Source organism: Protopterus annectens, chromosome 2.part2 (assembly GCF_019279795.1).
Source record: "Protopterus annectens isolate FY-2018-M chromosome 2.part2, PAN1.0, whole genome shotgun sequence".
Classification (NCBI taxonomy): Eukaryota; Metazoa; Chordata; order Ceratodontiformes; family Protopteridae; genus Protopterus; species Protopterus annectens.
In genome coordinates, this window is record NC_056730.1 from 1110233380 (window position 1) to 1110249576 (window position 16197).

The window sequence follows — 16197 nt, forward strand, 5'->3', positions numbered from 1 at the left end:
TATAGCACATGTTGCTAATGCTTACTTACAGTCACACTACAGAGATAGAGGAAGCTTAGAACCATGCATGCCATAAACATGAAGTGTAAGGGAAGTTGTATCTGCACACCTCAAAACACATTTCTAGAGCTTTGATCAGTCTGGAAGATACCTGAAATATGTGTCTGGTAAGGTATGTGGCATGTTTTTGTTGTGTTGCATATTATATAAACATACTGCACAAACCATGCTCTCAACAGCAGTGCCACATGTAAGGGAAAACTCACCAGATGAGGCAAAACAGTATGACTTTCAAAATGAATAGCTGGGCAAGAGAAGTTGGAACATATCGCAGACAAGCTATTGACCAGTAAATGGTGTGTGTGTGTGTGTGTGTGTGTGTGTGTGTGTGTGTGTGTGTGTGTGTGTGTGTGTGTGTGTGTGTGTGTATTTGTTAATATATATTAATGTAAAAAATGCAGCAAACAATCCTGAAAGCAATAGAAATAACATATAAAATGCAAAAGTAACTATTTTCTATCAATGAGGCTGCATATGACATTATCATTTCCATAGACGTTAACCACTTGCCAAGATAACAATAGCATCAACTGCATACCTTTAACCTATAAAACTGTGTTGGTCATATGGTGTAGCTTACATATGGGGTGTGCTTGGAGTGTACATATTTTATCACAATTAAAGAAACACTGTTTGTGTGCATGTGCCTATACATCCTGCATTGGTTTGCTATTGTGGCATAGACCAGAGAAAGGTACTGCATTCACTTACCCAGTTAACAAATTAATAAAATGTAATCAAATTGCAGCCTGGCTCTGTGGCATACAGGAATAAAGCCTTGACTATAAGCCAGGTGATCTCAGTCTGAATAATATCTCAGGTACCTGAGGAGCTGAGTATGGGAGGATGGGAACTAGTGGCAGACAGCAGTTCACCTTCCCTGTAGGAGGAGGATGTACTGGTCTGCTGAGCCTCCACTAGCAAATGAAGGTTTGTAGGCAATGTATGGTAAAACAACAGGGATATGGGCTGGGTACTTCTGAGCTGATGATGATAATCCTCATTTGCTTGTGTGTGTGAAAGCATGGACTTGTATGTGGTGGGCATAGTTGTGCCTCATGATGACACTAGTGTTCATGTCAGCCACCCAGGGGTGGGCTTAAGGCTCATAGAAATACCTTCATAAGCTGCATCATGAGCTGTAGACAGGGAACAAACCATGCCTGTGGCTGTTTGGATGATGCCCCCTTCAGACAACTCTTGCTTCCATGCTGGAGATACCCAGTATGCAGGAGCAAATGGACTCAAGACATATAAGCAGGTGGTCGATGGTCTGCAGGTAAGAAGAAGGAAAAATGTGGAAGAAGATTAAATTAAATTAATGTTTCTGAAGGGCATTCACCTAGCTATACCTGTGAAACACTTGAACCACATTACTCCTGATGATAGGTATCCAAATCCTTCTATCTTACCTGCATATCTTCATCTTCCAATAGCTCCCTGGTACTAAATGGCTAAGTCCAGTCAGAACACTGATGTTTGTCACCATAACTCCCCACCAGTGACTCTACTTCTGTCTGTGCTCACCCTCGCTCACTAGTAATACACCATCAACAAGTGGTTTTAATGAACAGCTCATTCTCTTTCTCTGTAAAACTGAACTTTCTTTTCCATGTTGGTGTCATGTTTTTGTACAAGACAGCAAATACAATCAGCAGAGGTAAGATATCCCACAGCAGCACTGACCACTCATGTACTGCAACCTATATGGTACTGTCCAGAGAAAAGCAATCCGCATGTATCTGATAACTAAAAATCCCCTTCAAGACACACACACACATACACACACACACACACACACACACACACACACACACACACACACACACACACACACACACACACACACACACACACACACAACTCTTACCACACTTTTCAGCCACCATACCAAGACCGAAACACTAAAAGTGGAGGAGTGTTCATATTCACCAAGGATATTCACACCTCCAGGCTAGTTGCCCAACACAATGCATCGGAAATTCTCCAGGTGCAACTAACAATAGGTAAGACTGCAATCCAAATTGTAGCTTGCTATAGATCCCCCACAATGCCCCAAGATTCTCACTGCATCTTTTTAAACATACTGGAAAATATTAAGATACAACCAAACACCCTAATACTGGGGGATTTCAACTACCCTTCCATTAACTGGGAAAACTACTCGGGTACCAACACCTTTTCCCAGCGGTTCTTGGAATTCATAAATTCCAACGCCCTGGATCAACTAATCCATTGTCCCACCAGGGGCTCCAATATCCTAGACCTGGTCATTACCAACATGGGAAATAGCTGCTCCACACCAGTGGTCACCCCCTCATTGGTCAGGTCTGACCATAAGCAAATCACCCTTGACATCCACATCCCACCCCAACCCCCCAGTAAGGAAACCTCCGTAAAAAAAACTTCTCCAAAGCCAACTTCATGCTACTGAAGTCAAAAGTGACAAACTTCACGACACCCATGCAGACGGGAGCTGAAAGTTTGACTGCTGAATCCTACACTAAGGCACTATATGAGCACATCCACTCATGCATGAATCGTGCCATCCCAAATAGAACCAAGACTCTCTCCTCCAAAAAAAGGAAGCCAATCTGGTGGTCCCCTGCCATAAACACACTATACAACAGAAGGCAGAAACTGTTGCAGAAAAGAGGAAAATACCAGGATGCAAAAAACTCCCTTACCAGTCTCAGTAAGAAACTGAGATCCCTCATAAATTCCTTCAAAGCTTGTTACGAAAATAAAATTGCCATAGATTCCAAAGACAACCACAAGGCATTCTATAGTTATGTCAAGAATTTAAATGGCAATGCTCAGATCTGCTCTGAGCTACAACAGAATGGCATTAAATATACTGATCCCAAGGATACTGCCAATATCCTGTCAGATTGATTTAGTGCCAACTTCACCCCCTTCTCACCTCCTAAAGGGCCCATCTCAATACCAAAAGATTGCTAAATTCTGGTAATCTCAGCCACACAGGTAGAAACCACACTCTCCAAAGCTAAGTATACAACATCCATGGAACCAGATGACACCCCGGGTTGTGTACTACATGAACTACAAAATGAACTGGCACCTCACCTAAGTGTTATGTTTAATCATAGCCTCACCTCAGGCTTCGTGCCCACTGAGTGGTACACAATTACAGTTATCCCACTCCACAAGGGGGGATCCACCTTGGATCCTGGGAACTACTGTCCCATCAGTTTGACGAGCCTGATCTGCAAGGGCATGGAAAGCATTATCATGGAATTTATAAACAAAGACATTGGCAACCTTCAAACACTGGACCCTACCGAGTTTGGGTTAATGAAGGGCCGATCTTGTCTCCTGAACCTGATTGACTTCTTTGAATCAGTCTCCAGAGCTGTGGACAAGGGTAAGGCAGTCCACACAGCCTATATGGACCTCGCCAAGGACTTCAACACCATCCCCCACTCTGGAATCACAGATAAACTTATGGCATAAATCCCTACGTCACTCGATGGGTTGCCAACTGGCTTACTGACAGAACCCAGACTGTAAAATTGGCAGACTCCAAATCGAGCTCCAGATAAGTGACAAGTGGAGTACCTCAGGGTTCAGTCCTGGGACCACTCTTGTTTGGCATCTACTTCTCTGAAGTATAGGCCAAACACTAAGGGACTCTGGCTAACAAAGTTCGCAGATAACTGCAAACTGGGAGCCATTAATAAATCCCCAAATTATGTGGATATTCTACAAAAGGGCCTTACAGAAACAGATGCTTTGTGCCAGAGCCATGGGCTCATGCTTAATGCCAAGAAATGTATAGTTATCCCCTTTGGGAAAAACCATGTATCCATGAATTATCACATAGGTGGCAGCACACTAAACACCGAAAGTGTGATGAGAGACTTAAGGACACAGGTGGACAGTGGTCTCACCTTCGATAACCACATAGCCACAACAGTCAGGAAATCCTTCTATGTGGCACATCTCATCACTAAGGGCTTTTCATCCAGAAAAAAGGAGGTCATTGTCCCACTGTACTCATTAGACCCATTATAGACTACAATGCCCCATTTGGTATGTACCTCACAAGACATCTGCAACAGGTGGAAAGGCTGCAGAAATGCATCACTAAAAGAATCACAGGCCCAAAGCAGATGCCCTATGCTGAATGTCTAAAAAAACTTCAGCTATACTCTGTGGTATATCGTCTACTCAGAGGCGATCTCTGCTTAACATACAAGGCCATGTCAAACCCTGAGCTGTTGGACATGCTCCACTTAAAGAAATCCCAATCCCTCAGAGCTACATGCTCCAGAGATCTAAACCTTGTCATCACAATGAACAAAACATGCTAGAGGGATAGGTTCCTGACCCAGAGACTCCCCATACTCTGGAATAGACTGCCCATACATGTCAAGCAGAGTGCCTTCTTGGACCTCTTCAAAAGGAACCTTGACGATTGGATGGGAGACAGGAAATTCACCCCAGGGATCACGTCAGTCGCCCTGCTAGACAGGGGTCCAGGGAAGTAAATATTGTGAGAAGAAATATCCAGTGAATTGTTATGGCTAGGCTTGTATAGGACCTAGGGCTGATAGCCTAGTACCAACCTATGAACCTATTGACCTATTACCCAAGCATAATGTTTTGTGGCATCTTTGCTTGATGGCATTATTTATGATATTATTCATTGCCATCATATATTTATTGTATAGTACTTTCTTATACTTTGCAGCTACTTAAGCATTGATATTTGTGTTATTTGGTTTGTTTCTATCCCTTTATTTTTTAAATTTTGTACAAGTTGTTTTATATGCTATGGTTTGTTACTTGTTTTTCATGGTTTATATGTTGACTTTCTGGGTATTTTTTTCATTATGTCCTGCATTGATCAGATTCCTATAGGTTGTTTTCTTAGCATCAGTACTGTTCTATGCTATAGCTTGTATTACTGGTGGCTACAAGATTTGAGAGGTCTGTTCTATTTGCTGATGTTTATCTTTTTCTTTATATATTTGATAAGAGTATTTCTGGACAATTGTTAGGAAGTTTTGTTTCATATACCATTAATTTCACGTTTTGGTTTCATTTGCATTTGTTCCAGTTCTGTTTTTTTTTTTTTTTTTTTTTTTTTTTTTTTGTTTAATATTCTCCTGCCACTTGTTTGAAGTTTATTCCTTTTGTGTCTGTGCTTAATATAACGTATTTCAGGTTTAGCAGGAGGCCTTTATTATATACAAAAATAACTTGTATGTACAACATATTGACATATTTACAAATGTACAAATATATAGATATACAAATATATTTACACATATTAATAATTTCCTTTACAATCATAGTAAATTTTCATCTATTTTAGACCTCCACTTCTTATTCAGTAACCACCATCTGATTTTACATAAGATTGTTGCTACAATCCATTCACCTTTAAACATAATTTCATTTATTCTTTCATTCTATATCCCGTATGACATAAAATAATGTTTTATCTATTCTTTTAACATATTGTCAACTTCTATTCTTATAATATACATATGTAATCATATCCATATTTATTATATCCACTTCTTTCATATCTTTGAAAAAAATCTTCTTTACATAGTTTTCCCTATAACTTTTTTACTCTTTAACATTTCAAAAACACGTGTTCTGTAGATTTTCTTGACAATGTAAACATATTCTATCACTTTTCTTTCTGTATGTCATATTTCCTTTTATTTGTAATTTATCTATTACCAGTCTCCACAAAACATCTTGACATTATACTTTCTGATTACACTATTTGTTTCTTATTTTTATAGCTTTAGTTTTTTTTTTTTCATCTGGTAGATTTTCCCATAATTTTATATAGTAATATTTTATCATTACATTCTTATACCATGCTTTTCTATCTTTTTCTATGTCATCAATTTTTATTTTCCACAAAAATATTTGTAACATTTTATTTCTTCATTTATGCACTCTTTTTCTCTTTTACTGTTTTTACCATACCCCCACATTATACATATATATATATATATATATATATATATATATATATATATATATATATATACACACACACACACACACACACACACACACACACACACACACACACACACACACACACACACACATAAACTTTTACTACTAATCTCTCACCTTTTTCATTTATCCACATTGACACTTTGTACAAATTTAATGAAGCAGCATATGCCAGAGCGTTAATTAACCCTTAATATTTTTCCTTTTTATTTATATACAAAGCTCCTCTTTTTACTGGGTTTAATCAAGAACCCCATATAAATGAAAAAAAATGCAATAATCTCTTTTCAAATACTGTTGGCAACATAAATACACTTGTTAAGTATGCTATTTTTCTAATCAGCAATGAATTCATCAAATAATCCTTTTTTTCTGAATGATAATTTATATATTCTTCAGAAGAAACAGGTTTGTTTTATTTCTTCTATTGTTTTTTCCCCACTGAATTCTACTTACATCTTTATTCCCAAATGTTATACCTAACACAGAAATTTTATTCATTGTAATATATATAGGGTCTATATTACGAGATCGAAAAACCCTTTACGTGAATACCTAATCATCGACCCCTATACCGCAAACCACGAAAATCCCGAACGCACTAAACCACGAAAAATAAAATATCGAACTATCATAGTCGGCCAACCTCACCACCCGCTACATAGTACCTACCCAAACAAAATAAATAAACCACATACATACATACATACACTAACCAAACCCTACTTCTAACCTAACGTAAAGCACCAAAACCCTACTTTAATCCTACACTAAACCTCATATACACAACTAACTATGCACTATCTTTAACCCCTCCCTAACCCTAAGGTCCGTAACTACCACACACTTCCCGTACAGACATACACCCAAACAAAATAAATAATCCACATGCATACATTTAACAAAACCCTACTTCCAACACTACACTAAACCCCACATACACAACTATCTATGCACTCTCCTTAACCCCTCCCTAACCCTAAGGTCCGTAACTACTGCACACTTCTCCTACAGATATACACCCAAACAAAATAAATAATACACATACATACACTTAGAAAATCCCTACATCTAACACTACACTAAATCTTACATACATTACTTATCTATACACTTACCTTAACCCAAATGCTAACCCCAAAGTCCTATATATCGCACACTTACCTTACGGAGTGCGACCGCAGATGGGCCAACCAAAACAAATCGACATTCCGGAATTCCCGGTTTTGTACATTCGAGGTTCCTGTACTTCGGGCAATATGGGTCAACGTATTCGTATTCGCGTAAATGGGTTTTCGATCTCGTAATAGGAACCATATATATATATATATATATATATATATAAATATATATATGGGTCCCTATCAAATGATAGAAAACTCATTTGATGGAAAATCATTTGGCTGAAACCAAAACATAGAAAGCTCAAAACACTGAAAACTCATTTGACTGAAACTCAAAACACTGAAAATGCTATATGACCTTTTCCCCATGGTAGTGCGATCCTGGAGTTAGTATATATAGTTGGGGGGTGTGGGGGGCTATGCCCCCCACCTACTTCATACGTTTTAAACCCTACACATGGATACTTATAACTACAATGAATAACTGTTTGGAGAAAACAATATTTACATAAACGATGTGGGGGGCATAGCCCCCACACCCCCCCAACTATATATACTAACTCCAGGATCACACTACCGTGGGGAAAAGGGCATATAGCATTTTCATTGTTTTGAGTTTCAGTCAAATGAGTTTTCATTGTTTTTAGCTTTCTATCTTATGGTGTCAGTGAAATGAGTTTCTATCAAATGAGCTTTCTATCATTTGACAGGGACCCATATATATATATATATATATATATATATATATATATATATATATATATATATATATATATATATATATATATATATATCCCCTATGTTTGCTTACTACATCACCTAAGCCTTTACTTTTCTCTTTATTTAAACCCATCCCTGTCACTTCTAGACACTCATTTATGCAAACTACTACTTCTTTTACCCAAATTTTGTTTTTTTTTTGTAATGATTATAATGTCATTTGCATATGTTAATAGAACTGGAATGCTTAACCCTTTGAGTGGTATATACACTGTCTCCTTCTTTTTGTAATTTATTTCTCATGCTATCACATTTATATTAACTAATGCAGATTATACACTTCATTAGACATTCCTGTCTTATACTACTCTTCATATGTATATCTTGGCTTAACCAGCCATTTCCAAGTATTTTTACTTTATTATTACTTTATGTTGACAAACAGAATTCCTTAATTCTCACTTATATTATATTATTTCATTATTACCCATAAGATTTAATGTCCAATTGAATCAAAGGCCTTATTAAGGTGTGCTATCATGATTTTCCTTTCTTGTTTTCTATTCATAATATCATCCACAATTTTGTTAACTATCATTAATAATTCTTGACAACCCTTCCCCTTTATACTTTATATACTATCTTCCATAATATTTTCCATTTTAGTTTCAAATCTATTTTGTATTATTTTCATAAAGATCTTATAACTGTTATTACTCAACGCTATTGGTCTCCAGATTTTTAATTTTCTTTTATCTGACTTCTTCCATTTGAATTTAAGTATTCCACTGCATAATTCTTTATACATAAAACCTTAATTTAACCATTCATTCAAAATCTTTAAAAAATATCTTTTTTTGCCAGACCTTTAAAATTTTATACATTTTATACACCATTCCATTTCGTCCTACAGCCAAATGTGTATTTACTAGTCTTACTACTTTAACTAGCTCGTTTAAAGAAATCTCCTTTTCTAACTCTTTTTTTCTCTTTTTCTGTTAACAATTTTTACTTTCCATGTTTTTTTCACTACCTTTGTTTTTTCTTTAAATATTACTTGTACATGTTGTACTACACTATTCATAATAATTTTGTGAGTTCTTTCTAATTCTCCTTTTACATTTTTATTTTTCTTATCACACTACTATCTTAATTTACTAATCTGCTTAAGTAACTCAATACTCCTTTACGTTTTCCTTGAAAACATACCTTTGCTTATATAGCAATGCTTGTATTTTTTCTTGATTTCTTTCATATAATTACTTTCTTTGTGAAAGTACTTTCTATCATTTTCTAAATCTTCATATGCATTGCTATATTTTTTTATTTTCTTTTTCTAATCATATTGCCACTGTAAAAAAAAGAAATTTTTTTACATTTTCCTTAAATATCTTTCACCATTTCGATGAATTTTTATAAAATGTTCTCATAGTAATATGATCTTTCCATAACTGCATTACTAATCTCTTTCCTTCTTCATTCCATACTTTCTCATTTATCCTTTTTATTCCTTTGCATATTTTATATATTCTAAGTTTTTCTTTATCTCTAGCCATATTGCAAGATAATCAGAAAATCATGTTTCAACTACCTCCTCTTCTCATATAACTAAACCATCTGATTCTATAAAATAATCTATTTTAGTTCTACACATACCCCTTTTGTAAATCCATGAATTTTTGTCCCAGTGTTTTAACTTACCACATATTATAATGTTTACAAATTTTCTTATATTATTTCCTTTCTTTTTACATTTGCCTCTTAAATCACAAAGTCTCCTGTTATTATAATATTCATATTTATCACTACATAGTTTAAAATATGATGAAATAAGCTTTCCCTTTCTTTACAATTAGTATAAGTATATAATATTATAATGCTATATATTTGTTCATTCCATTTTAAATCTACAGTGGTTAATCTTCCCATTTTTGCTAAAGTTACATCTAATATCTTTACTGTATTTCGACAGCATATGGCTATTCCATAATATCTGTCATTTCCCAAATTCCAGATTATCTTTTCTCCTCATAGTTTCTCTGTTTGTAATCTTTCTTCATTTGTTAAAAATCTTGTGTTTTCTAAAATAATTACAGCTGTAGTAAACTCCCTCTTATCCAGTCTCGCTGGGACCAGAGCTTTGGCTGGATAGATGAATGGCTGGGTAATCCAAAAAATGCCTACAAAATAGCATGTATAGGTTGTAAATCAGATTGAAAAAATATGTATATATGTTATATTGATTACCAGCGCTCTTATTTAACTTTACTTTATTTTCTGGACAAAGTAATATGTTGTCTCTGACTACAGTGCCCTGTACTTTTTCCTAGAACTGGCAATGAAAATTTGATTCATGAAAAAAATCTTGTTGAAAATATGGCCGGTTAAAGAGGAGTCCAGTTAAAGGGAGACTGAATAACAGTGAGCCTACTGTACATCATATGCATTACACCACTTCAAAATATCTATTCTACTTACTATACTCTTAATACTATTCACATTTACAGAAAGCACCTTAAATTTTCATTTTACCCTTGATTCATGGTTCCATAATTTGATAGCTAATTACTAGACTAACTTTCTTAATAGTCAGTTCTAAGCCTAGACATTTCCCTCTCAATGGTAAGAATCAAACACTATATTTTGTTTCAGTGAGTCAAGCACCTTAACCATTATACCAACTCCCAATGATTAGTTGTATAAATTCTTTTTCATCCATTTCCTTTCTTTTTTCTTTTGTACTTATCTCTTTAAATTTTCTTTTTCTTTCTTTTACCCTTTTACCAATATAATGATTTTTTTTCTTTTACTACCTCCCAATTTATGTCTTCTTCAATGTCTTTTTTATTAATTGTCTCATTTAATTATTTTCTGTTTCTACTACTTCTAAAATGCATTCTCTTTGTTGTTTTATTATCTTTCCTTTTGCTTTTCCTTAAACTTATTTTCATTTTTGCAATCCATTCATAAATGTCCAGTTTTGTTACATTTATAATATTTTAGTTCACATTTTTGCATCATGTCCCATTTCCCCACATATATAACATTTTCTTGTATCACAGTTACTTATCAAATGTCCTTCTTTTCCACCAAAACATGTTTTGGGTTGTCCTCAGTATTTTACTACATCTCTATTCCCCTCCACATTTATCATACTTGGTATATGTATATTTTTTCTTTTTTCTATTTTTAACACAATATTACAATCCCATGAACCAGTCCATCAACCCCTTTTATCATAAACTTTTGCAATGTCCAGTATTTCTTTACATAAAGTTTTCAAATGTCCATTCAAAGTCTCTATTTTCATCTCTGTTCAACATTGTACACAAATTTTCTTTTTTGTTTCCCTGTTAAATGTTTTTATCACATAAATATTCAATGGGTTACAGTCTTTCTTTTTCATATAGTCCAAGAAAATAGTCTCAAATATAATATCACAAAGTTTCTCTTTGTTAATAAGAAAATGTGTTCTTACCTCATGTGCTTTTACACCCAAGGAAGCTATTAAATTTTCCCACATTTCATACCTCTCCATTTCTTTGTCTTCTTTACTTTGAATCCTTATTCTTGCTACATACTTCTTTTTCTGTTATTCCTCTTTTGCCTTCTTTTACTGCATATATTTTCTTTTTCATCTCACCGGCATTCTTCAGGATTGTTTCTGCATCCTCCTTTTGTATTTTCTCCATAATGTCCCCCCAAGAAACTTCTCCTTTCTTTTATGTCTCCTTGTCCATCACAATTTCTTTAAGTAAATCATATCACAACCCTCCTGACTGGAAAGTTGTAATTATACATCCATAATTTGCTGACTCATCTCCATCATATAGATTTCTTTGAAACATCTCTTCAGAATCCTGCACACATTCTCTGGTCTCATTATTTGCTTTCTCCTCCATTTCTCTCACCAGTCCATTATATCCTTCTCTCTCTTTCTGCCTCCCTATTTCTCCAGTCTGCCTCTGCAACTGGAATGGAAACAGGATGTGCTCCTGCAAAATGGGTCCCACTCTCAACAATGATGTATAGAGCAAGTTCCCCGAAGTCCTGACCAAAGTTCACCTAGTAGCATAAATACCCCTTTGGTTCTTCCCTGAAAATGGGACCACTATCCTAGTGGGACTAACCCGGTCAACAAAGCATAAAAAATTATGTTTTCTTTAATTCCCAAATATTGGGCACATGAGGGAAATTTCAAGAACTGGATTCCAAAGCAAAGTTGCAGACAGTGCAACATGCCGAATTAAGACATTGGTGTGTTGGTGCCAGCGATTCTATAATGGAAGTGAAATAAAGGGCAAGTAATAATTTATTCAGAGTAGGATAATTACAGACTCCTTCCATGCCCAACTGATTCCAAAATGCAATGGCTGTGCCTAAGGCAGTTAAAATGCATCTGAGTACTTTGCTAATACTTTTAGGAAAGCACTTGGTTGAGGCCATTTGTGCTGTAACATAACTTAGTTTAGCAGATTCTGCAAATAAAAATTAAAAAAATAATGCAAGTTACATTTAATGTATTAGAGCAGGCTGGGGTTCTACAAGTTTTAATAGAGGATGATCTGCCAATGCATCTCAGAAGGCAACTAGGAAGGCACAGAGCCAGGCTAGAGTAAAACCAGCTCTCTGATCAGGAAATCATCAAACGATACAGGTTAGACAGAGAACTCATGCAGGCTGTGTGCACACATTCTGTTGGGTAACCCAGTACCTAGTGCGACTAAAGTATGTCTGAGTCTATGTATACTGGCCTCTGGGACATTTCAGCAGCATATGGAGGATGCAGAAGGAGTGTCCCAGACAGCTGCCAGTCACATTCTAGGGCAGTTTCTGGCAGTAATGTGCAACAAAGTGGATGAATACATCCAGTTGCAACAACAGCCAGGGAGCACAGAACTGCCATGGAACAGTTCTATGCCACTGGCAATTTTCCCATGTCCTCAGTGCAACTGACTGCACCCACATCTGAACAAAAACCCCACTGGTACCTGATGCTGAAAAGTACATTAAAAGAAAGGTGTGGCTATCACTCAGCTGTCAAGTCATGTCATGTGCTTTGCAGATGGCTTCATTACCAGTATAATAGCAAGACACCTGGTAGTGTGTATGTTGGAGCAATTTATAGTGAAAGCGGTTTGAGGGCCTCCGTCTAACTTAGAGAAACACCCAAGGAGCTACTTCTTGGTAAGGACAGGACCACAATTATGATGTAGGAAGAATACATACTTTCCTACATTAAGAAGGTGGACAAAATATGTATGTTTTTCTCCTAATAACAGGTGACTGTCATTATCCACTGAAGCCTTGGCTAATGACACCATGCAGAGTGTCATCAATGCCTGCTGAGGATGCATACAAGAGAGCACACACCATGACACAGAACACCACTGCACATGTGCTTGGTGTGTTCAAAGCAAGATTCAGATGACTGGATACATCTGGTGGTGTACTACAGTATACACCTGAAAAGGCATCAAAGGCGGTCACCATGTGTGCCATGCTACACAACATTATAACAGAAAAACACAGTGATATGTTAGTAGCAGGTGTGGGTGACCTAACCTCAGATGTCTAATGTGGAGCTATCAGAGGCAATACAAAGCAATGATCAGGACACAAGTGTGAGAAGAAACAGGTGTGGTTGATAGAGGCTATAACTCCCTCAGGCAACATGGTAGCATCTGATTCACAACTCTCGGTCATGGCAAGCCACAGATACAGAAGTACATGGACAAAACAATGATGTTCTCCCAGTGCCACTGAAAGAGGTGCAGTAGTCGCTCACATTGAGCATCATACATACCCTAAGCACAATATACACCTGTAAAATATTTGTATGATCAGACATGCAATGTAGGAATGAACACAGCTGGACAGCTATAGTAGAACATGACCAGTAGAACAAAATAATGCAAGGTACATCACCAAATGTGATCACACTGTCATATATGTGTCACACCAGAGGTGTGCACAACAACAGAAAGTGTTAGACAGTGAATATGTCAACAGGCAGACAGTGACTGGTGGAACCCACTTGTACATCTTACATTAAATTAAACAAAGTACTACTGTGTCTATGATGGAAACTGACTCCAGACCATATAGCCTATATGCAGGTTTATTGCCAAAACTCTGACATGCATTACACATGTCATATGTACATGTAAACATGTTTCACAACACAATATGTAGAAACATCAGTTGCAATACTGACAACATGCTAAGCAATGACAACAAATCCACATACATAATACCTACAAAATGGATGAAATATTCCAGCCTTGCAAAATCACAACTAGGCAGTACTCTACTGCAATGTATATGCAACAACATGAATCTGCACGATTGCCACATATGTGCAAGTCAAAACAAATATCACGACCAAGCAGTAAACATTGGCTATAGAACTTACTGCATTTTATTTGTTAAGGCGGTATACAGTTGTCTGTTTAAGAATGTACATATGAAAATGCACACACATATCATATAATGTTCAAAGCTGTGTATGGGAATGGAAGTGCATGTGTAGTGGGAAATCTGTGCAGTATCATAGTAATAAAGCCACAGCTGTCACCAGCATACAACACGAAGTATACCTGTGCATGTCATAATGGTGAACAAATATGAAATGTGTACCTCATATGTCAATGTTGAACAAATTACATGATATGCTGATGATGTAGATAAATGTTTGTTATATGTCAAGAAGTACTATATTTTAAAATGTGTGCATGATGAGTGTCATATGAAACAATGACTATTAACTTAAATCATGATAATAAAAGATATGCAAAATATAATGCAACATTACAGCTGTTAATGTAAGATAAATGAGCATAGAAACCCTGTGGTATCAGACATTTGAGGAACCACCTACAGATGTATTACACAATGGTCAGCCTAGTGGTCATCATTGTCACAAGTTTAGCATGATACAAGAGAACATAGGTTCATAGGTGTATACTAAGCTAATGGCCCTGGAGCCTTTACAAGCCTAGCCCATAGGATTACCCTGGCATCGTGCCACCTGACCTTAGTTCCTAGTGCCTCTGTCGAGTAGAGCCACTGGAGTGATCTGCAGGGTGAATTTTCTATTTCTCATCCACTCATCAAGATTTCTCTTGAAGAGGGCCAGTGAGGTGCTCTGCTTAACATGTATGGGAAGTCTATTCCATAGCATGAGCAGTCTCTGGGTTATGAACCTGTCCCTTCAGCATGTTCTGTTAATTGTGGTAATGAGGTTCAGGTCAATGAAGCATGTGGTGTGGAGGGATTGGGATTTCTTTAGATGTAGCATTTCTAACAGAGCTGGGTCAGACATGGTTTTGTAAGTCAAGCAGAGATCACCTCTAATAGGTGATATGAGACAGAGAATAGTTGGAGTTTTTTGAGTCTGTCCATATAGGACAAGTGTTTAAAGCCTAGGATCCTCTTTGTGAGGTACTTTTGCAGCCTCTCATGTTGTTGCAGGTGTCTAGTGAGGTACATGCCAAATGGGGTAGTGTACTCGATGATTGGCCTAATGAGGGAAGAGAAGAGGGAGACAATGACCTCTTTCTTCCTGGATGCAAAACCTTTAGTAATGAGATATGCCACATAGAAGGAATTTCTGACCACAGTGGCAATGTGATGGTCAAAAGAGAGGTTGCTGTGAACCTGTGTTCCTAGATCTCTTATAATGCCTTCTGTGTTCAGTGGACTACCTTTTATGTGGTAATTTAAGGGAACCGGGTTTTTCCCAAGGGGATGATGACACTTTTTTTGGCATTGAGCTTAAGGCCATGGTTCTGACACCAGTCGTTGGTCTCATTGAAGCCTTTCTGTAGGATGTCAGCATCACTTGGGGAGTTAATAATAGCTCCTGACTTGCAATCGTCTGCGAACTTTGTCAGTCAGAGTCCCTTTGTGTTGGGCTGGACTTCAGAGAAGTTGATACCAAACAGGAGATGACCCAGGACCGAACTGTGTGGGACTCCACTCGTGACTGGTTGACAGTCTGACTTGGAGTAAGCTACTTTCACACTGCGGGTTCTATCTGTGAGCCAGTTTGCAACCCACCTAGTGATGTAGGGGTTGATACCTAGCTTAATGAGTTTTTCTATGATTCCTGAGTGGGGAATGATATCAAAGGCCTTGGCCAGTTCAAGGCAGGCTGAATGAACCACCTTGCCTTCATCCATAGCTCTGCTGACTGACTCAAAGAAATCGACCAAGTTGAGCAGGCATGATCTACCCTTCACAAAACCAAACTGTGTAGGATCTAGAGTTTGAAGAGTCCCTA

General features: G+C 37.0%; 1 protein-coding gene across 1 annotated transcript in view; it reads left to right on the top strand.

Annotated features, from left to right (window-relative positions):
* Positions 1 to 1219: 1219 nt before the first annotated feature.
* Positions 1220 to 16197, top strand: part of FOXD4L3 (forkhead box D4 like 3) — a 149116-nt gene continuing 134138 nt past the window's right edge. The window contains exon 1 of the mRNA XM_044064486.1: positions 1220 to 1339. Coding sequence (XP_043920421.1) covers positions 1220 to 1339 — 120 coding nt within the window. The remainder of the gene's footprint in view (positions 1340 to 16197) is intronic.